At 38.1% G+C, this 25,899-nt stretch overlaps 1 protein-coding gene across 1 annotated transcript; it reads right to left on the bottom strand.

Moving 5' to 3' along the window:
* Positions 1–1,455: 1,455 nt before the first annotated feature.
* Positions 1,456–14,861, bottom strand: figla (folliculogenesis specific bHLH transcription factor). The gene is made up of 6 exons (XM_015390416.1): positions 14,842–14,861; positions 11,113–11,305; positions 5,564–5,710; positions 5,379–5,468; positions 1,582–1,731; positions 1,456–1,488 (listed from the first exon to the last, which is right to left on the bottom strand). The coding sequence occupies exons 2-6, from the start codon at positions 11,296–11,298 to the stop codon at positions 1,456–1,458; spliced, it is 606 nt and encodes a 201-aa protein (XP_015245902.1). The 5' UTR covers positions 11,299–11,305; positions 14,842–14,861.
* Positions 14,862–25,899: the final 11,038 nt, after the last annotated feature.

Genomic DNA, 25,899 nt, shown 5'->3' with positions numbered 1-25,899 from the left:
CATACTTTTTGATGTACAATCTGGGATTTTGTTGAGGAAACATTTTCCATGTCAAAACTGAAAAACTTTTTTACATGCCTTTTGACTTTTTTTAAATTTCCATTGCCTTAAAATATATTTTCCTTGGCATGAATAGAGTAATATTATAATTTATATTTGCAGTTGTTACTTCATGAATTCTCTATATAGGGTGTTTTGCTTTTTTTTATCATAATCTTTTTGGGATCTATGGTGTATCGGGATATTTACCTTTCAGGCTGTAGAACCCCTCAAACTAGCATCTTAAAATATCTATATCAGAACCTACAGTTCTGTAGAAACAGCTAACCATTACCTTTTATTTTTTTCCCTTTGTTTTCAATACAAACTGCAACTGTTATAGTTTCAACAATCACCTCATCAATCATTTAATCACTTTAGATATTTGAGGTTTTTTTATAGACCACAGCACCCTCTCTGTTCTTGACCACTCTATGCATATAATTAAAATTCATTACCCTGTTGCTCTAAGTCCATTCCCTCCATTACTAATCAACGTCTGATATTTTAATTATACTAAATGGTTGATTGAACTGGGCCACATGGTATTTCAATTGTACACAAGCTTCAACTACTGAAATGTATAATTGATAATTTATCATCCATTTTTAAAGGTTTTGTTGTATTGGGTCAGTGTAAATAAAAAGTTTTGAAGATGTCACTATGAGTAATTTTCTGGGTTAATTATCTCCATCCCCAGTCTTCTCCAAAGTTGAATTACTGTCCAACACATCAGGCTCTGATGCATAATCCATCATACCAGTTTAATTAGTACAACCTGTGTGATTGAAACAATCATTAAAACCTTGAACCATTACTAATCTGTAGTCAGCTCTAGCTTTCTACCTCTAATTCCTATTAATTACAGCCAAGAGAAAAGTCTGCTTATTATGACATTATGCGTCGAGTCACTTGATTAACCAATGCATTGAAAAAAACAATTAGAATTTTCTTCAATATCTTAAAAGTTCAAAATGACAACATGGCAATTATCTTTGCCACTGAAATTTCTCTCCAAGTAGGCAATCATGTTGTCCTTTCCCACACTTTGCTGGCAGAGAGCCTTCACCTCTTGACAGACACCAGAATATCATTCAGCTGCAGCCTTACCTCAGAAACCTCCAAAAGAGCACGACTTTCTAATGTTGTCTGGTCACACACTTGCTTTTTCATATCCATTTTTTAGTACTAGTCTCAGTTACCAAGAAACTCAAATATTCAAAGGAAAATAAACCATTTTGATGTAAGCACCCCCACGCCAGAGCACCAAAGCCTCAGCTACATTCCTGATCTTCCCTGATGTTTCTGTTATTTGGTGACCTTTCAGTCTAAGGGGTGATCATTTTTACATGCATGCTTTAACCAGATGTTTTATAACCAAAATGAAACGAACATGTTTAATGAAAATTCAACTGCCTAGACTAGATCCAAAAATGCTTTCAGATCCATCTAACAGAGATATAAAACAGTCCTTCCTCATGTCTACTAACAATCTTACAATCAGTATAAACCTGAACTTGGAAAACTTCAAAAAGAAAATACCGAGGCTTGATCAGGTGCAACTTGGATGATGAACTGGTACGCAGGCATCACACAGTGTTGCAATACCAGCCTTGGCATATCATCCTCCTCTGGTGTTTGTTCTGAGGGCACAGTGAATCCATCTTCCAGGTGCTCGTCCATGCTCAGCAGCTTTTAAGGAAAACATAAATAAAAAAATGGAGATTGTAACAATATTTCATAATATAAAATTGAAAATATTTTTGATAGTATAAAATATATAAAAGACTTCATAGGAAATAAAGGTCAGAGGATAACAAGCTAATAAAAACATTAACAGACCTAGAAGAAAATGTTACAGAAAAAAAAAAAATTTTTAGAGTTGTGTAAAATATTTTTACTGTTTTTGACTCTTAACGATCAGAAAACCAACTAAAACCACTACTACTAGTTTTACCTTACACCATTATATAGGCCAAAATCAGCAGAAAATGCTTCAGAAAAAGGGTTAGTGCCACTGGTATAGAGGAAAAGCTCCAGGATAGGTCCCCTCACAGGTGACAATGTGTATGTTAAAAGACCAAAGTAATTTTTCTCGTACTCAAACTTCGACAATAATGCAAATTCTTACATTTATTCAAACAAACTATTACTGGTAATGTCAACTAAAAACAGATGAAACCTAAATAAATACTGGGCATGAGTGCCGAATCAGAAATGTTCAACTAGCTGTAATGTTCAACAGACTTGTACGTGGATAACATAAAGCCGTATGCTAAGAGTGAACGAGACGTTGACTCACTGATGCACAAAACCAGGGTCTACAGAGAAATGTGGCCGAATGGTGACAAGGAGAGGGGAGGTATCCTACAGAGGGGATCACACTCCCAGAAGGGAGAACGGCAAAGATAAAAGAGAGCTACAAATACCTTGTATTGATGGACCTAATTTTTGGGGGGACGCTGCACTTTTTCAAACATCCGTTGTTGCCCTCTGCACGTTTTACTGTCCAAAAGCAATGTTGCGCTACAGTACACAGACAATCATTGAGCGGTAGGACCAAGAGGAAAAGTGCAGCTCCTAACTGGCCCACTGTTTTTGCCTTTGTGATTGGCTGTCACCGCTATCACTCCTGAGAAGCTCACTTTACAAACATCTAATGAGCCACTGAATCGGCTCTTTGATTAGATGGTCAAACACACTGAAGTTAGATATGTTAAAAATACTTGCCGCCCCACACTTCTGAAATCAAATTTCATCCATGCTTGGAATACCACAGGCAAATGGCAACCACGAAAAGGTTACAAAGAAAACTGTAACAGTCAAATGCCTACAAGTAAGGCAAGTTCTGAGATGTCAAATCAATGGTAAGAACAAGGTGCAGGAAGTCAACAGCAGTCCTTTGCCAGTAATTAAATACTCTGCAGAGAGCATAAGCTTCCCCAGAGGGAAATTCAGCCCACTGATATTAAACATAAAATCTATTAACCATGCACAGTGGATTCCACCCCAAATCCACTAGCCATAGATATACACTAAGCGTAAAGAAGAAGGCAGAGGCCTAGTGAGTATCAGCACCACCATTGAAGATGACACATCCAAGCTCTAAGAATAGGTCACGAAGATGGTCCCAATGGATGGAGCGCTGAGTGAATGTCTCAGACAGTTGAAGCCAGAAATGAAGGAAAGGAATACATGGAAGTATATAGCCAATTTGCTGGCATAGTGTACAGAAACATCTGAGCAGAATTCAAACTGGAGATCCCCAGGTCAAAATGGAAGCCACCTCCCAAATTGATGGAGAAGGACAGAGCTAAGACCCTCTGGAATTTCCAGATTCAAACAGACAAACTGTTGGTTGGCCTCAACCAGCCAGACATCGTGATCATTCATAAGCAGCAAGAGACAGTCGTAGTGATTGACCATGGCCAACCCAAATTATGAAAATTTCAGGAAAAAAAAAAAAAAGAACATGAGAAATTGGAAAAATACCAAGGTCTCAGGGAAGAACTAAAGAGACCCTGAAAGGTGAAGGCAACATAAGTGACCGTGGTCATTAGAGCACTCGGAACAGTAAGCCCCACACTGGAAAAGTGGTTCCGACAGATACCTGGAGAAACTGAGAACTCAGCTGTCCTTAGAACTGCAAATTTCAGGACTAAGATACTGCGAACAACCCTCAAGCTCCCAGGCCTCTGGTAGAGAGCAGAGCTTGAGATGAATGAACTGCCCACCCAATCCAGCAGAACAGTCATTACCATAAGTGCAAAAAGAAGAGCACCATATTTTACACAATTAGATGTCAAATGATGTGGAAAAGGACTGCTGACTGAGGAACTGTGCACGGGGTGGGTAAAAAGTTTTTCTTTTTGTTCAACATATTTTTTATGTTTGCTATAACAGTATAAATAAGTATTAATGTTACACTGAAGCTGTACCAATGGGGGTTTAATGTTGACACAGCTCAAAGAGGATCATTTCATTCAGATGAACCTATTCTTTAATATGATGCAGATTAACGTATGTTTTGTCTGCACCCAAATTCTCTTCCTTCCCGAGGGGCACGTGACTAATATGCAGTAAAGAGAAAGGGATGCAGTCTGTTAGATGTCAGTCAGCAAACCTTTGCCATGCCATTTGGCATCCCTTTGATTCCGCCAACATGTTTACCTATTGAGATAATTTACCTCTTTTTATTTCTGTAAGATGAGTTTTTATTCCTCACAGCCCTCTCCCATCCAATCTCATGGTTGTGATTGGTCTACTACCTATAAGATGCCCCTTTATACATGCAGTTTCACATACATAATAAAAGCTGGTTTGTGTTAGCCATGTTGATAACCAGCATCGTCATCCTAAATAGGGGCGTGTTGGCCTAGTGGTTCGGAGCAGTGAGCTTGTGCTCTCAGAAGGTTGCAAGTACCTGGTTCGATCTCCAAAGCCTCTGGGTTCCTGAGCAAGACCCTTAACCGCCGATTTCTCCCCGGGCGTCGCACAGTGGCAGCCCGCTGTTCCCCAAGGGGATGGGTTAAATGCAGAGGTAAATTTCTCCAATATGAGATCACTAAAGTTAAATTCTTCTTCTTATCAATTGCCATGGTTGCAGATTGGTTGGACTGGATAGGCTGGGAGTAATCCCACTAGTTGAAGTTCACTTCATGCTCTGCTCTCTGCAGATAGTCTTTAGGAGTGAATCCTACCTACACTATTAATGGCACAGATTGCACAACATCAGTAGAATAACAGGGATCTACTGATCAGCTCCTGTCACCTCAGCTGATCAGTAAAGCAGTACCCTGAATGGTTGGCTGGAGGCTGAAAAAGTTTAAAAATAAAAGTAAATCCAGCTCATATCTAATTAGAACATTTGCAAAGTGTCTGATGTCCAGAACCATTTGTAGAATCAGCAGATAAAGCGACAAACAGCTAGAGTGGCTTTAGTTAGAGAAAATAAAGCTTTACAAAGATGTTGGTCAAGTCATTTTGAGCTGATTCACCTAAACCAGCAAGGCAATCCACTGTCAGGAAGGTTTGTTGGATACCCTCTGAGGTGGTTTTACATAAAAATTAATGCCTCCGACTTGTCAGATTGCTGCCTCTCTTTAAGAATCCCAATATGAGAATAACTAATGTTTCACAACTGGTCACTAGTTTCTTTATAGGTCACAGGTAGGGGCGAAAGGAAACGAATGTTCGAGAAAAAATACAAATTGTAACCTTGGTGAGCTGTATCATTCAATCCAATACTTTTCCCAAAACAGAGAATTTCTTTTGATAAACATGGTAAAAAGAATTAACGCTCCAACTACCAGCCAGAAGTTTGAAACTAAAAGACTCACATCATCCATCCTCCATAAGTCATTGCTTAGGCCTTCAGTTTGACCATAGGCGAGTGCATTCTTTAGAAAATCAGTTTCAATGTCTTCATTCTAGAAAAAAGAAAAATCACCATAAAGCAATCACAGGACTGTCCTTGGATACAAACATCTACTGAATGACACGAGTTACTGACTCGAGTACTCACACTTTCAGTATCACGCAAAACAGCAAGCAGCAGCCGAATGTATTCGGTGGCTGCTTTAAGTGTGTCCACCTTACTAGGCTTTCGGTCTTGCCGCATCAGTGGAACCATTCGTTTCAAACGGGAGAACATGGCATTTAGGTTCCTGATCTGCAATAATAAAAGAATGCAAAAATTCACAAAAAACTAACATTACAAGAACATTGTTAAATCTGCAGCATATATATGAAACTACAGCGGAGCATAAAGCAGCAGCATCTTTGTTTCATAATCAGGAAGGTAGCATTTCAAACACATGAAGTACAACACATATCCTTTATCTTATTCTATTAAGATAAACTACATAACCTTTGACAACTTTATATAAAATACATATACCTTTTTCTTACTTACAGTGGGTACGGAAAGTATTCAGAGCCCTTTAAATATTTCACTGTTCATTGCAGCTATTTTTTAAAATCAAAAAAGTAATTTTTTTATTTCATTAATGCACAATCAGCACCCCATCTTGACAAAAATACTGAAAGGCAGAATCTTTGCAAAAAAAAAAAATGTCATATCAAATGGTCTTTTTGCTTTAACACTTATTTAAGTCACACGCTGTCCAATTCTTTATATCCTCCTTAAGATGGTTCTGCTCCTTCATTGGAGTCCAGCTGTGTTTAATTAGGGCGACAATGGCGTTAGATGTTGGAGTTTGCACTGAAATCGAAGGGTTGACGGTTCCTTCCTAGCAGACATGACACTGAATCTGCGCTGACTGTAAACCTTCTGTTTTCTTATTAAATTTTTTTTTGGGTGGGTGGTAAACATCTAGGTTAATACCGCGATTAAAGAAATCTTTTTACGCAGGCTAGGGCGCAATGCGGCCCCCCCCTCAGGACACTGGTTTGCTATATTCCAAGTTAGGCTGTCGTTTGACATAAGTTCTGGACTTATGAATACTCCATGTATACACCTAAAATAAAAAAAAATAAAATACATAGTTCAGCGTATGCCTGCGTTTTAATACGATTCTGAGACGTCAGGCATACGCTGGATAAATCGTCACAGTGTGAGAGGGCCTTAATGAAGCCCTGTTTCGATGCTTGTGTCATCTTGCGGAAAACCAACCGACCGATAAACTATGCCTCACATTACTGTTATCACGTCACTACTTCATTTTGAGGGTTAGATTTCAAAATAAAAGCACAATGAAGAATGCTGCTCTGTGGATTGTTGTAAGTAGTTTGTCAGCACATCAGCATAGATAGCCTCCGAGTGTATCATACCAGAATTATCTGAGAGAAAAATGGGGCCCAGCAAAAAAAGGAAGGCCTCTCCCATTTGGGAGTACTTTGAAATTACTGCTCAAAGCAATAAGTGTGTTTGCACACTAACTGATGTCAGCTCCAGCATTAGCTATTACTTTGAGTCATTGGACATACAAGTTTGTGTTTCAGGTGAATTATTTGTTGTGTTTGAAGCTGGTCTACATTAAAGATATATTGGAGACCTGCCCTCTTCACTTAAATATGTTTATAACAAAATATTTAACATTGCACTTTTTTTCTGTAAAGTGACCTTGAGTGTCTAGAAACAATTAACTTATTTACCATTAGGAAATTCTAGGCAGTTGCCTAGGGCCCCCAAGTTCCTGGGTGCCCCATAAAACTCTGTTTACATGTATAGTTAAAACTTCTATTACTTATTTATGCACATTATGTTTTTGATAAAAATCCTTTGCTAAAATGCCATCAGTATGCTTATAATATTAAGTGCCTGCCCCCCTTCAGTGTCCACCACATTGGATCAGTCCATTTGCTGCACATGTTCAGAAAGATCCAAACAGACAGAAGCAAACCATTTGAAAATAAACTGTGCTAAGAGCAGTGTTGCCAACTTGGAGCTTTTGACACTATATTTAGCGACTTTTCAGACCCCTCTAGCACTTTTGTTTAAAAAAAAAAAAAGCACCTAGCACCAAATCCAGTGACCTTTTTCTGACTTTGGCAATGACGAAAGAGCTGAACTCTGCTCTCCAGAGCAAGTAGATTTGAAACCCCCCCTCCTTCTCTCCTCCATCTTTTCTGCTGTCATGATTAATGCAGCTATCATTTCATACAAATGAAAAATGGAGAACAGATAAGCAGATTATGGCTTGTCTACAGTGAAAAGAAGAAATGTGTCATTTACTTTTGCTGTTGCCTTTTTGGAAACACACGAAGGAGCAATTGGCTAAGTGAGCTTAGTGATTGGAAAAAATAAATCTTTCAGTCCCTTTGAGACAGCATGAAAAGTCATCCAATACAAAACGGAGACAAAAACCAATAAGGCACAAGAGACGGACAACACTTAGAACAAATAATGTATGTCTATTCTAGGGCTGCAACTAACGATTATTTTAAAAATCGATGAATCGGCCGATTATTTTTTCAATTAATCGATGAATCGGACAAAAAATATTTTTTATATTAACCTCTTTATTCCAAAATAAACATTTTAGACAGAACAAACAAGCACACAAGTACAGGTTGCTCATTAACTGTACTGGTGCAATATGAAAAATAAATGTTTGTGTTAAAACTACGCAAACTTACATGAGAAATGTAGCTGTACATCCACAAAATATAGGGTACTTTGCTTCATAAAGTGCAAAAAAAAGACATTTTTTTGTTTTTTTAAAGCCCCTAAGGGGTTCAAACAATAGGTCCCCCCATTTCATGAGTTTTTTTTAGACTAGAAGAGTTCTGCCTTTTAAGACAGGAAAGTATAGCAGTTAAAGGTGGTACTTGAGAAAATACTCAACCATAGAGATAAAAATAGCCCTGTGATTCAAATTATAAATTGTATTTGGAATAAAAATGAGAGAACTAGGGGTGCTAAAAAACACATCCTCCAAAAACAGATATTTACATGGAAATACGGCATATAATTAATTGACGTATTACTGATCTTGCTGGATTTTATTCTGCTTTACTTCCATAAATTGCAGGATCTTTACTTTATCTTTGCCAGAAGATTTAAACTGTAAAAGCCATGCCCTCATAATTGAATTATAAAGTAAATATAAACGCTGCTTAAGCTAATTCAAATGAAATTAAAAGTAAAATAAGTAGCCAACCTTATCACTGTCTGTAACCTACTAACAAGGTAAGGAAAGCATCAGATGAGCTACCTGAGAAACTAACGTTACGTTTCCCCACTTTAAAACAAAACAAACATGGTGGTTCCGTGCCATGTTAATTTGTTTTGACAAAAGTTGCATGTCACGACTTTTCACTTTACAAAGCGCAGGCTATTTTAATTATTGTGATCAATTTGCGCCTTCAATCCCGGCGCATGCGCGCTTCATTTGCAGTCTGGACGCTGAGGGTAAACTTACTGCGGCTCTGACTGCAGCGCTGAGAGGGACTCCTGCGGGAGGAGGGAGAACGGGGTTGGGGTGGGGGAGGTGCCCCATGCCAGAGTATGAACGATACATGCTTTCACGTAAGAGTCTCCAAAAGCCGCCAGTGACACCGTAAAAAGTCCGCAGATTTGTCGCTAGTCGCTTTTTTGAAAAATGAGGGGTCTGAAAAGTCGCTGAGTTGGCAACACTGCGCCCTGCAGCGCTGGCTCGCTCTGCCGTATTTTTTTTTTTCTTCCCCCGTTTAAGTCAAGTGGATGTGATGACGGCGGCCGCGGATGACGCATTAATCGCGCGACACAACTAATAGATGAAATTCGTTGCCAGCGCTTTTAAAAATCGATTTTATCGATTCGTTGTTGCAGCCCTAGTCTATTCTATAAACATTTCTGTATCTGTATAATGGGTCTGTTTTATGTGCCATCTTCCCAATTTAGAGGGCCCCATGCCTGTTTTTGCCTAGGGCCCCAAATTTCCTGAATCCACCCCTGCATCCCACATTTGAGTGAGATAGCAATGATGAGCATTGGACTTTTTATTTCTGATTATCGAGACCCCAAGACAGAAAGTGAGAGGTAAACAAGTTTTATACAAATTACTTATAAACTCAAATAAAAAAAAAAACTTGCAAAGCTAAAGCATAACCTGTTGCTGGAGGTTTCTTCCTGTTAAGAGTTTTTCCTCTCCACTGTCACTACAGGCATGCTTATTGTGAGGGATTACATTGGAGTCAATGAGTCAATGCAATCAACTGGTTTTTCTTAGATGGAAAACTTTTAATCAATTTGAATATATGATCTGGTGAACTATAAGTGCCTTGAGAAGAACTGTATTGTGAATTGGTGCTATATAAATAAAGTCTTATCATACTTGCCATCAATGATAATCCATTAGCAGACTCTACTAGAAAATGTTATTAATAATGGACAAAAAAATAGAACAAGACTTACCTCAAAATGCCGTTTCAAATTGGTGAGTTTTTAAACACCAATAGCTCGTGGTACTTTGGTGCACAGAGCTTGCAGCACATTGATACGAGATACTTTTGAATCCTTCTATTTTAAATCATTCTAGGTACGGCCACAGGTGTATAAATGTCTGGTTCTTGGCCAACAACCATCTAGGTGTTGCTCGGCAGGGACAGTCCGCCTGGCTATTTTCCACCTCTTTGATGTCGAACTTTAAAGCAAACGTGAAACGTCTAAAGGCCTAATCCGACGAACAGCATATAAACCAGGTGTCTTCAATGTTATCCAGGCCAAGGACCCCCAAACTAATGGCGAGCTGGAGCGGGGACCCCCTAATTATATATATGGTATGAAATTGTGTTATCCAACTGTTCCTATAGTCACTCTATTACAAATGGAGTCTTGTAGCAAAAGTAATTGCTCCCCTTTTATTAAAGTATTTCTGATTTGGATTACTGGTTAATGGGACAGGTGTTGTGAATGAAACGGTGCCCAGCTTGAAAGAGCTCCTGTGTCACTGAACGTGTGCATTGATGACTGAAAGAGATCTTCCTCCATTTATCTGTTTACTACAGTGTGTTAAATTCGTGTTAATGTGTATTTAAAGACATTTCAATTAGTAGAAAAAAAAATGCTGGGGTAAATATATATATATAAAAAGTTTAATCAACCAAAACTCACGCGAGCCCCATGCAGTACCTCTGAGCACCCCTAGGGGTCGCGGACCCCCTGTTGAAGACCTCCGGTATAAACCAGCAGATTATTACTCCTCTCGTCCAATCACCATCGATTTTTGTCCAGATAGCAATTTATACTAGTTTTATTTCCACACAAATGTGAGAAATTGTGATTAAAATGAGTAACGAGCTTACTTTTTTTTTAAATGTAAAGAGTAGAAACTAGAGATAATTGCAAAACAATGTAAGGAGTAAAAGTAAAAAAAGTAGACTGAAAAATTATTATACAAGTAGAGAATAAATGACCAAAAATTCTACTCAATTAACAAGTACTTCTGTTTATACTTTGCTTATTAAGAAGAAGTATGAATAAAAAGCAACAAAGTAAATACTTCGTTACTTTACATGTGTAGAAATGTTGGTTAATTATACTCTACTTGAGTAAAAACTTTTCGGACACCTCTGCATATTTGTCACTTTCTTAGGGAAATAAGTAGAACATATTTAAGTGATACACACTCTCAGTCGCTCCTTCGCGTTGACCAACTCTCTTTTCTTGACGGTTTGGCTAAAATCTTCTGCAACAAAGTAGAATCCATCTCTGGCTCGTCTGAACTTTTCGATGCTGCAGTAGAGAGGCAGAGCAGACTCACCGGTCAGCCGCTTCAGAATATCACTCATTCGTTCTGCTTCTGGAACTTTCATTTTACCACATTCACCGAAGACAAATATTTATATATCTATATATAGTTTGTCTTCCTCTTCCTTTATGTCAGTCTGCGGTCAAACTTCAGCTAAATACCTGACGAGCACCTGAGCGGAGAAACACACCTGAGCTGCGAGCCGTTAATTAACAGAGCCCACTGCCTTTCCTTTAACGCCAGCACATTTACTAAAAAAATACAAAAAAACAGATTTACTTATCTTTGGTTGGACAGCTGCAAAATAACTTATCCATTAATTATGCCGGTTTTAATATTATAGTAGACTAAAGGTAAAAACAACACAATTTAAGGTAAGGTAAGGTAAGGTTCTGAGCTGTATTTTCAATAAGAATTAATAAGTGGCGGAAGTCATAATAAAAAAAAAAAAATCAAAAGAATTAAAAAAATCATTTTTCCCCTGACATGTTTAATGGGAAATGCAAAAATATTTCAGTAATCTGTCGTCCCAGTCGTGACATGCCATATTCATTTGAATAAATTGTTTATACTATTTTAATTATGTATTGGAAATAATAAAATCTAACAACTTTAGAGCACTAATTAAACAACCAAACCTCTGATTTAATTAGACTATTAAAGCGTTGATATTTAGATATAATCGCGCAGGGGCGGAGCTAGATGGGGGTCCAGGGGTGGCCATGGCCATCCTTAGCCAATCTGTGGCCACCCCTGTGGCCACCCCTACCTATTTATTTCCCTCTAATATAAATGATGGCAACATAATACTCTCAGGTGGAATATTCAAACCATTTTTCATGTATTACCAATTACTTGATAACAAAAACATTGTGGTTAATTATGCACATCAATATACTATACAGTTTTTCCATTTACTAAAGAGTGTGAATAAAATGTGATGGGGCATTTTATTATCAAATATGGATTAAAAAAATACTGTAATTGTGACAAATATTCTGAAGATAAAGAATGTCTATGTTTATTTTTATTTTGAATGAATCATCAAATATTACTCATCCTGGAATATTTGGGCCCTCCTCAGAGATAGCCAAAGATCTAGATAGAACTCAGATCTTGGTTTAAGAGAAGTTGATGAGGTCATTTATGTCATCTCTGTCTGATGGGGATTCCATCTCTCAGCCAATGTTTGTAATTTATATCAGTCAGTTCTCAAAAGTAGGGGTGTTCGATATGAAAATATTAGTGGAGTGTTCAATATGACAATATTAGATCATGAAGGATTAGAATGTGTAGATGATCTGCCAATGTGAGGAGATTGTATGGATGGTCATATTCTACATATAAATTGCAGTTCTCTGCTGATCAACCAACACGCCAGACGTATTACTTAATCAACCTGACTGACCAATGATAGTGAATAACTGGTAGTGACTCACTTTCTTACTGGCCTCCCTGTTTGTGTGTGTATGGATAGCCACATGGTGTGTCATGGCTAAAGCCAAATGGAGATGTTGGTAGCCAAAGAAAACTCTAATTCCATTAATGAGTTTCAATTCTATTCAGTTTACTTATATAGCACCGAAGGGAAGGGAAAGCCAGGTCGGTGTCAGGAAGCAGATCCAGGTTCTGAAAACAGGCTGAATCCACCAGGAGTCTGAGGAACGTTCAGGCAAACAGATCAGAACTGGAACAGGAAGGCTCAGAGGTGCAGAGGCAGAACTGATAAGGATCAGACAATTAGAAAACACTATTGCTCGCTAGAAGACTCTCACCAATCCAGGAAAAGATAAGTGGGGCAAGATTCCCACAATGCTGTGAAAGACCCATTGCAAGTTTTTGCAAACCTTTCACTGTAGTTTATGCTGCTAACGGAGTCAAACCAGTTATTAGGTTTAAAGAGAAATCACTTTTTCACTCAGGGGCACGTGGTTTGTTTTCCCCTCCATTAATAATAAAAGCCCTCTTTTAAAAGTCATATTTTGTTGTCTTATGTCTGTTTTTCTATTATTTTAATTTGTTAGATGTCTTCAAACTTTTAGATGTGATATATATGCAACAAAATAAGACATCAGGGACAGTATAAACACCCTTTGACACCACTGCAGCTCCTTTAAAAATCTTTCTAGACTAGTTATCTGTCAGTTTACAGAGATAATTTCAAATTCCTCAGCGCTTTTTAGGGTCCTGTACTGGGATTTTGGAGGATAAACTCAGACGCAAACTTCCGACTCAGATAAAAAGTTAAAATAATTAATTTTACACATAATAAGTAATATATATTTACACGTTTTAAAAGGGATTCTTTGGAGCACTGAAACAAGGAAGTAAGCTATAGAAAATACGATAGATAACAGAACCAGTGTTTATTTTTACTGTATTTTTAAAGGTGATGGTCCAGATCTGACGCTGGTAGAAGTAAACAGGGTGGAAACAAGAGACATGCAAAGGGAGAAAAAGTTGGCATGAGATGTTCGAAGAGGATGAAGACCAAAGAATCACTTTATGGAGGAAGATGTGTGAAGAAGGTTTGGGTAGACATGAGTATTCAAGACCTGAAAGAGGAGGAACACAAGTGTGAGACATGGTCACTTAGCAAGAAGTATGTCATTTCATGTATCTATTCATGATAGTATAATCAAGAGTCACTTTACCATCACAACATGGAAACAGAACTGACTACTTTGATGTACAGCAGCTGGAGGTAGTCAAGGCTGTTAGCCATAACTACAGAATAATACAATAGCCACACATATGCACTGACATGCACACATCCGGACACACGTACCTTTTGTGTCATCACCTCTTTGTCTTTTTATCATGTGAAAGTAAATTAATTTTACCTACTTCTAAAAAAAACATTTAACAAAAACAGAAGAAATCTGCAAGTGGATAAATACTTTTCATGAAAATGAAAGTGCTTTGGTTAAATCAGTACAGCTACGTTATAAAATACAAACTGGAGTGAATTAGAATGAAATGATTTTAGTAGCATTTAGCAATAGTCTGACCTTAGGCTGTATATTTTTCTATTCAGCCTTATTCTTACGGCCGCAGGACTAAATGGGACCCGAGAGCTTTTAAAATGGTTGCTGTAGATAGCTATGATGGCCCAGAGTTAATAGATACATGAAATAAAATGTACATTCAAGTAGAATATTAATTCATTTATAACGCTGAAGTCTTTCCATAAATGATGGCTATGGTATTAATAGAGCACGTCCTTCAAGACCTCTTAAGAAAAAACTCTTTAGAGAAACTATATGAAGTGTCATGTTTGGCTTAAGGTGCCTAACCCACATGCAGAACACTCAGAGGCAGGAGAAAAGTTCAAAGGTTTATTGAAGTGTTTGAACACAAAAAATGAACAGATCCAGAGGGGAACTCATCTGGTCACGAGTGGGTTCTGAAAAGCACACAGAGTTATCAGGTCCAGGACTGGTCACGAGTGGGTTCACTGCAGAGGGGGACAGAGGAGTTAGTGGAGGTCCAGGTAATTTGCAGGTTGAAAGTGAGCAAGCGGTAGAGGGGGGGAACCTTGAGGGTCCAGAGGCTGTCGGCAGGCTGAGGGCTTGGCAGAGGCAGAGCTTAATTTGAGTGTTGGCAGATAACAGATCTGAGTTTCCTTCCAGAATCTTGTGAGAGCGGGCAGGCAGAACTTTGACAGGAATAATTCTCCAGGATTCTTCAGAGAACGGACAGGCAGATAACTGGCAGAGGTTATCAGGGAGTCAGAGGTTCAGACAGGCTGGTTGGATCAGGCTTGCTAACCGTTACTGGCAAACACTCTGGCGCTGTAGAGAAGTCCTCTGCCTCCTTAAATACTGATCTCCTGATGAGCAGACGAGCGACAGGTGGTGCAATCAGCTCCGGCTCCAGGAGATCTCGTACGCCCTCTGGTGGAGAAAGTGGACAGACCTCCAGATCCCAACATGAAGTGTATTAGCTCTATTTAGTGTCAAGCTTTCTATTAATATTTTAGTCATTGGATAATAACAGTGGATAGACTGCAGTTATTTTTAAATTATTAGTTATTTTTCTAAAAGTTAAAAGTCTAATGGGGGATTGTTTTCAAACCAACAATGACTTTACCTGCCTTAGACTCTGGATAAGTGTGACACTTTGGGGTGTCCTCAGTTTTTTTTTTTTTTCCCTCAGTCAGACCTCTAAATTATGTGTATATTGTTTGTTTTTCTTATTCTTGTTTGCCTAAAGCTAAAAAAGCCCATATAACAGTGAACTATTGACAAATGTCTGTGCGTGTTCAATGATGGAATAATGTTTTCATAAATCTTAGACTTCATTGTGAGTTTTTTCAATGAATCATCTACAAATTCTTTGATAAATTCTGAATTCAGAAAGATAAAATGCAATCCAGACTAAATAAATAAATATTTCTCAAAAGCCTCAAGTGTGATATCAACTTCAGGATCATTTGGCACCCAAGGCGCAAAACAAATTTGTTTCATAATGCTTTTGCAATGTTTACAACATCCCATTGACAGAATACGTAGAAATCAACTGAAAACATCCGAACATATCAGAAAAGATTGGTTTTTAACCTTGCTGTGGTTTTCAGGCTTTGCCAGCCTAAGAAAAAAATCATTATCTACTAAATAACCAAAACAAATGCTTCTTTCAAATAGTTTTTCTTAAACTGCCATCAATTAAAAATTATATATTTGCTGTTCAAATGATTAGGAAATGAAAAGCATATATATATAAGAAGAACATCAGGATCTGCAATAAATATTACATTTAATCACACAGCCCTTTTAATGAAAAAAAAAAATCTCTGTATGCCTAATTGTGAACTGAAGGGTTAGAAGATGCGAGGCACCTCTCAGTGGCAGACCCAGCTAATTTCTTTCTGAATAGCTTTCATGTGTACCAAGGTGCTGAACATTAGAAAGACAACACCCACGACTTTAAATGGCCGAGATGATTCGGGAGAAAATGCAGAGGCTTTTCTGGAAATCCACTAATTCAGTAATTAAGGAGCTAGAAGCAATATGATAACGCTCTGTGGACTTGATTTCTGGGTGAATGTTTTTAATATTAGGGAGTAGTTTTCACATTTGGGATTTATGCAAAAGAAAAAGAGAAAATCATACTTCAGGAGATTGTTTATAGATCCAGATTCAGAAGTAACAAAGGTTCAGAGTGGGCCCTCAAGTGTTTGTGGAAGCAAAAACATGCTGCTTTATTTTGAGGAAAAGAGAAGGGGGTGGGGGTGGGGGGGGTTGTCAGCATTGATATTTCAATCCTCTAGTACAAGATTTCAAACAGAGGAGGTAGAAAGGGAGATGAAAAATCATATATCAATTTAAGAGGCTTTGAGAGGTCTATAAATCAATAACATGTTCCCCTTCCATTTAGAATCACATGCAAAACAATCGAAAGTTAAAACCTCAGGAAGAAGTGTAGAATTTGGTGGAGGCATCTGTGGAGAAGGAAGTCTGGGTGTCTTTGCTGAGACAACTGCTATATATTATTATATCATATATTAAGTAAAGGATTGAAAAGAATTACATAATATAAAAAAAAACGGTACTGAAAATTTGTCAGCAGCAAATAGTTGGTAGAACATAAGTGTGAACCTACACAGTGTTAACGCTGCTTAAATAAAACATATAGATAAAATTAGATATACTGACAAGGCAAAAAGCTTTTTGTCTTAATGCACTATGATTGAATCATACAAAACAGTTTTTTATCAATCAGTTAGGGTTAATTATATAATTTATATATTTTTATATGAATATTTCTTCAAATTCAGATGTGTATATGCGTCTTTGTGTTTATTATGATATCCTTTATGATAAATGTAAAATGTTTGTGGGTCTTGTTTGGTGTATCCTTCTCCAAGTATAGTCTACTGGTATGCTGGTGAAGGTTCTCAGTCATCCAGGTCATAGTCCTTCCAAAAACGTTAAAAAAACAAAGAAGGACAAAGAAGACAGGTGGTTTGAGAGGGGCGTGAAGGAAGCCATTTATATTAAGAAAAAAAACCCAACATTAAACAGAGGGGCTGGACTCAGATTTCAGCTTCCAAAAACCTACAATGCAGCAAGTGGATTGATTCTTCCGGATATCATCGCAACCCCCACCCCCTTACAAGCGAACAGAAGACCTCGCCTGTTCAGCCAGGGCAACAATTCCCGTTAACGATCCCCTTCATAGGCATAGACAGGTATCGGGTATTGCAGGCTAACAAAGAACCCAAACGACACCATTCCAAAGGGGTGGAGCCATTTTTCCAGTTTAATTTGCATGTTTTTAAAGCCAAAACAAGGCTTTGCTTTGGTCCACTCTATAAAGTGTCTTACTCAGTGTTATTTCTGACATTTTGAATATAAAAAAGCTTCCTGGATGGGAAGCGAAACATCTTTAAACTTGGAAACAAAGTCCAGTAGATTGTTATTTCACTTTTTTAGAATAGCCTACTGGTACTTTGGCTCATTCCTCCTGACAGTTTCAGGCATAAAACCCACACAACATGATTCTGCCACCCCTGTACTTTACAGATTGGACTGTAATTTGGCTTTTTATGTTCTTTTTGGAGACATGGCTCCAATGGCTATTCATCTCACGTTCTTTTAGGCCTCCAGCACATTCTTGGGCTTGAGAAGAACCAGACTTAAAGCTGGTTCTCTTCCAGATATCTTGGCTGATTTATTTGAATATTCCTATGGCATCCCTTTGAGAATCTGTTTGAGGTGTTGTGTTAAACCGTAAAAGACCTTAAATAACTCCAAAAAAAACATTCTAATCAATGGGCTAGCTTCTTAAAACCCCTGTTTAAAGAACAAATGGTTATTTAGTTGCTGGCTAGTAATAAGTCACTGGTACTGCAAACAGGAAACCTGGGTTTGTATCCCAGAGAATGAGTTCCCATGTTGGGTCCTTAGTCAAGACCCTTTCCGCTAATGCCTTCTTTGGGGAATGGTGGCCTAGTGGTTCTGAGTTCAAACTCCCCTCCCACAGACTGCCGCTCTGGGTCCCTGACCAAAAACCCTTAACCCCACACTGCTCCTTAGGTGCCGCACAGTGCTCCCCTATTTTCTTTCTCAAGAGAATGAGTTAAATGCAGAGTTAATTTTGTTGTTCTGTAGTTGTGACAGTGTAATGACAATAAAATGCTGAAAAAAAACAGAACAATGCTTTAATGCAATTCATGAACCTTTAATCAATAAAGCCACGGTTACGCTTTATTTCTGGCAGCAAAAATAAGTGGCACAACATCTAATGAAAATGGTCTAACAGGTGATTTTATTTCTGTGTTGTGATTGGAATAATATATTCAATTCTGGTGACTATCATATGTGACAAGATCTTATTCTATATCATTTAATGAGCAGTTACTGAGCTTCAGTCAAAACTTTAAAACAAAATATATCCTTAAAAGACAAATTAACATTAATGTATGGTATTTTGTAGAATTTAACAACAGTATATTTTCTACATTCACTTGCAGTTTATCTCATTGGTAGATAACAACATTCCCCTTTAGATAGATCAATGTGTGTGAAATGTGTATTTTATTTCTATCTCTCTCCTTTTAAATCCCTTTTTACTCTCTAAAGTTGTGAAGATAGTAGATAAAAAAAAAAAGTTTATGTGCTTTTTATTGAAGGATTTTTTCTGCTCAAAGATGATGCTAATTAATATATTTACAGGGCTGTCTGTGTGTTTCCTCACCATCTCTGATGGAAGGCTGTGTCGGGCAGATGTCTTCACGCAGCTGTGGCTTGTTCAGACTAATCAGGAGGAGAATAAAAAGGAGTGAATCCACTGAGGCAGATGGCAAATAGTTCCTACTTTCAGCGTGGTAGTCAGGCCTCCTAATTTATTAGCTTCTTTCTTGTTTTCCATAACCTCTCAAAATCCACCTCATTTTGGAAAATTCTCGCCTATTATGCATACTCAAATGGAAAAGCAGATAACTTAGTAACTGTAAGCCCAAATTACATTATTTAAAAGCGAACACCTTCTAGTTTCTGAATATAATTGAAAATTGGGTAAGTAAAACACAGCCAAAGCTGCATCCGTTTAAACAAGACTCAAAGTTGTTTTTTGAACAGCAGTAATAAAGACGTGCTTGCTTGTTGTGGCTGCTTTCTCATATTTACATTTTGACATATATATCTGTGTTAGTTGTGCTTTGGTGCTCGCTGTATCCATAAAATGAACTCGGTGGCTAAATTGAGGAGAATCTATGCTTTCCAACAATGTGTCATGTTCTTTTTAAGGGATCTGACCAACAGAGAAACAGAGTAAGGGTTTAGCAGGTTTATTGAAAACACGATGAGTTGAATCCAGTGTTTTTATTCAGAACGCTGGAGGACCGGAACTGGAAGTGAGAAGGGAAGTTCAGTGTTTAGTTCAGGCTCAGTGGGTAACTTGAGCGGCGACTTGCAAAGACAGAGACTGAAACGGGACTCACGTTTCCGGAGAAAAGGTGTCCTTCCCAGAATCCATTCGGTGTGGGTTATTACTGAACTTGGTTGAGTCGTTTTAGGGCAGACAGGGTTTACTCGCGTTTGGTTGGTTTCTGAGGAGCGATGGAGCTGACTGCCACTTAACTTTCCAGAAGTACTTGAACTTCTTGTGTGGAGATTTATCCCCTGCTCTGTGTGAAGCTCAAACAATCCTTTCAGGGGAAGGAGGTCCAAACATCCAATTTGCATCCTCAGCTCAGTGTGAAGCTCAACGATCCTTCCAGGGGGAGAAGGCCAAAACATCCAGTTTGCAGGATGACTACCTGCCGAGAGGCAAAGACAAAAAAAACAATAAAGTTAGACTCAGCAAGACAAAGACTCCGTTAGACTCAGATAAACTTAGCTTGGCTAGGGTACCCAAAACTGGCAAACACTCTGGCGTCGAGGTAGTGGCAGTCAGCAGCTTAAGAGTCCTAAGATAATGAGGCAACCATCCGCAGGTGTGTAGAAGGGCCAGCGAGAACCGGGCGCCACCTGGTGGTGGAGGAAGGAAACACAAACACACACCCCACACAAACTGGATTCCTAACACAGTGTCTATATTGGTAAACATTTTACTGGTGTAATATTCATTCATTTTGAGTTATTAGATGTTAACGCTATAAAACAGGTCGCTGGTGACTCTGTGGGTTTTGAGAGGATAATTTACCTTTGTGCTTACATTACAAAAAGCATTGATATAGTTCGGTGTGTTTAGCATGCACCAATGCCTGAATGATATTAATATTGTCTGAATTGAAAGGAATGGCTAACACGTTTTAAACAGGCCACTGAAAGCTTGGTTTTTCCGAAGCTCTATGGATGTTTATGTTTTGTTTTGTTTTTGAAAAGTTGGCATTTTAAAAATTAAATTAAATTTTCAAATCATGAGCTGTGCATATTTTCTTCCAAGTTATTCCCATTTGGGTTCTTTTAGGTTTATTGTTATCAATCAGAACCTGGTTAAAAAGGTTCTGATGTATTGACTCTACAGTAGGGCCAGGGGACTACCCCCCTGCTGTAGAGCCTTGAACTCCCCCACCCCAACCCCTATCGCCCCTCTACTTTGTCATTAATAGACTTATAATTGCTTGTTTGTTTTTTCCCCAGGGTTTCATTGTCATTACACTGTCACAAGTACAGCACAACCAAATTCACTCTCTGCATTTAACTCATCCCCTTGGGGAGCAGTGGGCTGCCATTCTGCAGTGCCAGTGGAACAGTGTGGGTTTACGGTCATTGCTCAGTGAACCAGAGTATATATATATATGTGTATATTTTCTTCTGGATATAAAGATGTTATTCTTTCTTGCTGTCCAGCACAAAAATCACCCCTTACAGTCTTTTATAAGTGATTGGTGAAATCAGTCCTGTGTTATTTAAAGCAACCCCTCAAAACTTGAGACCCAAGTAACAGCTTAAGCTTAGATATATTCAATGATTTTAAAGGTCAATATAGGACTTATTATGTTCCATGTGGACTGATCTTCTCAAAACTCATCTATGTTAATTGAGAAGGTTGGATCCATCACTGAAGGAGTCATGTAATCCAGAGCACCACTAAATGGCTTTCTGAGCTCAGTTCAAATATGAGACCTAACTGTGAAACAAGTTTTTTGTGGTTCTAGAGCAAAAGACTTCATAAAAAAAAAAAAAAAAAACATTTTGATGCATCTTTCCTATTTTGAGTCCATGACTTCTCAGTCTGCTTTTCCAAAGTTGTCTTCTATTGGATTCCAAAGCACAGAGGGAAACTGCTTAATTTAGCTCAGTGCAGTGTTGTTACTTGGCTCCAGGGGTGCCAAACATGGATGATACAGGTCTAGCGCCCCTAGTGATTACAATTCACAGAGTGGCTTTTAAGTTCTTTTTCTAAATTGTCATTTGTAATGTTTTATTTGTATATTTACTTTGTGCAACATTTTTGATTGTTTAGCCTTTACCTAAACGTTCTCTTTATTGCTTTGAAGAGAAAGGTTGTAATTTTTCTTTTAAGGTATTCTTTGTTTTAAACATGATTAAATTGAAAATTATTTGCTCAAACAAAGAATTTTGTAATACACCCTGACTCATAAACTGACAAAGCAGGAACAATTGAGCTTGATGCATGTGGTGCACAGTCAATATCTTTAATTCTCCAACTCTAATTTGACCTTTAGATTGTCTTTGTGGAAATGGTTTCCATGCATCCAAACCAGATATCACCAAGTGCAATGCAAATATGCAGTTGTGGAAAGCCACTGGTCTTTAGAAGAGTGGAGTGTTTTCTTCTGTAGTGACAAATCTTTCTTTGTTGTTTGAGGAGCTGGACTTGGCCTCCCTAGTAAGATGAACTCTAAAGGGCTGGTTATATTCCCACAGCAGTGTGTCGCAGTGAGCTTGTCACAGATATTTTTGATGTATGCCCAGTTTTGAAGCGTGGTCCGTGCTTTGTTATTCCATGCCACAACGCAAGAGGGTCAGTCAATAACTAGCTGTGGGTCTAGCTATGGCCGAGGCAGTGAGGAAGTGGGGGCATGTTTGTGTGACAATGTAGGGACATGAGGGCGAAAAAGAAAGGAGATCCAGGTGGAAAAAGGATCCCAGCGTTATCACGCACCTCGCTCTTCTAGCTGGTCCAAATTCAAGAGTTGTTTTCCACAATGGCAGTCATACAAATAAAACAAGCCAGTAAGGTACCAAACAGGAAATATGCATAGAGTAGAGCGGATGTAGATTTGACAAATCAGAGGCCTCATGTCTGCGGCACAGTCTGCGGTCACCTACAATTTCAGATAGGTGCAGCAGAGTATCTGCGTCAGGGGCGGGGGCACATTTGCATTCACTGCAACACACAAGCAGACGACCTGGTTGCTGAGTATAAATCAGCCTCATGTGCTAAACCACACAAGAAGAGATCTTTCAGTTTTATCCTCCCATCTTTTGGCAAACAGTTTGGAGAGGGCTACTTTCTCTTCCGACAGGATTGTGCATTGGTACACAAGCCAAGATGATAAAGAAATGAATTGAAAGGTTTGGTGAGGATGAGCTTGACTGGCCTGCAGAGTCCTGACCTCAACATAACCCTTTCTAGGATGAATTAGAGAGAATTAAGTCTTTATCCTCAAGATGTTTGTTTATACATCTTTTTTTTGTCTTTCAGAGGCAGATGAGTTATATCAGCATTGCTGATATAATTCTGATAGATGCCAAATGACATTAAAGCAACATTGAAGGATACAAACAGAGTTGTGGATTAATCAGAGACCTTCTATTCCTGTTTTTCTGTAACACTTTCTCAATTTTATCAACAACAAATCCAGTGTGCATTGTCCTTCACATTTACAACATGCTGGAACAAAAGGCTTAAATTTATCTTTGTTTAAAGCGTGTAACAAAGTAAGAAAAAGGAGGAATTTATAATTCTGCACAAACTGTTTTATTGAGGATATGCATTTATTTCAAGGACGATACTTTTATTCTATATTAACCTTAAAAGATTATTGTCAGCCTGTTTGAATTATGAGTTGATACCACAATAAATGAATGGATAGCTGTTAATAATCCAAAGAATGCAAGGCATACAATGTTTTTAAATTTAATTTAAATGTGCATTGTTCACCTCATTTGCTAGATGTGACATAGGTTTGTGATTTATTTTGTTTATGGTAAAACCAATGTAGTGCAAAAAGACCTTATATGTTCTGCACCAAACAAAAGGTTGTTCCAAATGTTCTCTGAAATTAGAACATTAAAGTTCTATGTTGGAAATATCTATGAAATTCATGCAACATGTCACTTCCTTAGCCTTTCCAACTTCAAATTCAAGACTGTTGATGTGCAAGTTTCCCATGCCTCGAGTAAAAAAAAGTCCCAGCAAAACAAAATTGTATTTTTTTTATGCTGCAATATTTGCTCTGCCAATGAAATATTGCTATGATTATTTTTTTTAAAGTTGATTGATTAAACTTGGAACTGGAAAATCAAGATTGCCCAGTATCAATAGAACATGATATTTGCAATACCCGTTGGGGAGTTACAGAACAAAACCATCTTCTATTCATTTTATAATCTCTGCAGCAGCATCAAGTATGAAGGCAACTTGTTTAATCAATTTTTAGAGTTTATTTTTTTGCATACACTATTGTTTAAAAAGTTTTAATTTTAGGGGATAGTTTGTTAAATATAAGATAAACTTTCTGTTTTTTATTTTGCAATTTAATTCCTGCTTAGAGCATTTGTATAATTTTTGAAGCCAAGATTTTTCTTACATAGAAGATTCCAGCATATTAGGATGACAAGCAAAGCTGACAGGGGATTTCTGCTTGACCTTATCCTTTAATAAGGAATGACATTAGCTCCTGGCCACATTTCCTCCCCCCTGCCTTGCTCGGGTTTGAGAAATGTTATCTATAGTGTGGAGAAGAACGCCTATAAGACCCTCCGGTCATCACCATCTAAACATTCTCTGGAAAGAAAGGACTAAAACACAAATCAATGTGAAGTTGAAGCCACCAACTACAATCTGTAGAGAGGGAAGCCAATTGAATGTGTTTTTGTGTTTTTATAGATTCCAAAACAGTGCTCTATCAGTAAGTCTATACCATGATTCAGCTTTCAGAATATGACAACGATAACAAAAACCAACAGAAAAGCCCACAGAGCGCATAGAATTTATATAACTGTGGCAGCCCTCTGTGCTGCAAGCATTTGGCTCCAGCTATTTCTTTGTGATAGCCTTTCAAAGAACATTTGAAGCTAAAATTGGTTCTTGTCAGCTAAAAACAACTTTCAGTTCAAAAGGGTCACCAAGCTACATGAACGGAATGCCAAAAGGTCTGCAATACATTAAACTGATTTCCTTCTTTAAAGCTAACATTTTCCCAACAGTTAGAAACATCCTTAAAGGTGGCCTTTTAGAGCAGATGTGTGTACATGAACCTCTCCAGTCTATAGTCTAAAGAGCATATTTTACTTTACATTGAAAAGTTATGTATTTGGTTCATCATGATCTGACCGATTCCATATTCTATTTGCTGTGCCAGACAAACATATTTTTAAGCTTATGGTTCCCCACTTGTTATTTTACTTTCTTTTGCCACTATAAAATGCTTTAGTTCATCAACTGAATTTTAGTTTCCTGCATTAGAGAGCAACTCTTTAAATAATTCAGTTCGATTTAATTTATTTATATAGCATCAGTTCAAAACACATGTCATTTGAAGGCACTTTACGGAGACAATTCAATCAGATCACACAGTCAAGTTGGTTTAAAGTTTTCTATCTAAGGAAAACAAGTTGATTGTATCGACTTATTGACTCTAAGGCAATCCTTCACACTAAGTAAGCATGCTTGTAGTGATGGTTAGAGGAAAACTCCCTTTTAAAAGGAAGAAACCTCTAGCAGAACCATCTACAGTAATCTGATCTAATGAGACCAACTAGGGTTCAAGGAGACAGAAGCAGACATACAGAAAAAAAGCAGAGATACAAAAAGTAACTCTTAATCCGCTCCACAGGCGGCTAGTTCCAGGAAACACACAGCCTGGCAGACGAGCTCCGAGCCAGCTCCCATGATGGAGGATGATTTAGTCACAGTCAGAGAAACAGAAAAAAACTGAAAAAAGGCCAAGCTTCAACATCTATAAACAAAGGTGTTGATGGCAGCAGCACAGCTGATATTTCTCTCCAGGATGGTGTGGCAGACAAACAGGAACAGACCAGATGAAGCTACCATGACAAAAGGCAGAGAGCCTAAAGTTAGAGATTGAACTAATAAATATAGAATGGGAGAATAGAGATAGATTGAATCAGAATGATGAAGAGGGGTCCCTATGTCCTCCAGCAGTCTAAGCCTATAGCAGCATAAATATAGAGATAGCTCAGGATAACTTGAGCCAAACTAACCAAACTTTATCTAAAGGAAAGTTTTAAACCTACTATTAAAAGTAGACAGGGTGTCTGTCTCATGGACTAAAACTGGTAGTTGGTTCCACAGGAGAGGAGCCTGATAACTAAAAGATCTGCCTCCTATTCTGCTTTTAGAAATTCTAGGAACCACTAGTAAGGCCCCGTCCACACGAAGACGAACCCTGGCCTAAACGCACAAATTTTTCACCAAACCAGCCTCTTATCCACACGAAGCCGGCGTTTCGGGGGTCTGTAAACGATCTTTTTTTTGTTCAGCCTTCAGAGTGGGAAGATTT

The sequence above is a fragment of the Cyprinodon variegatus genome, unplaced genomic scaffold, assembly GCF_000732505.1.
Source record: "Cyprinodon variegatus isolate N-32 unplaced genomic scaffold, C_variegatus-1.0 Scaffold498, whole genome shotgun sequence".
NCBI lineage: Eukaryota > Metazoa > Chordata > Actinopteri > Cyprinodontiformes > Cyprinodontidae > Cyprinodon > Cyprinodon variegatus.
The sequence above is the reverse complement of the archived record's forward strand: the minus strand, read 5'-3'. Positions and strand labels throughout refer to the sequence as shown.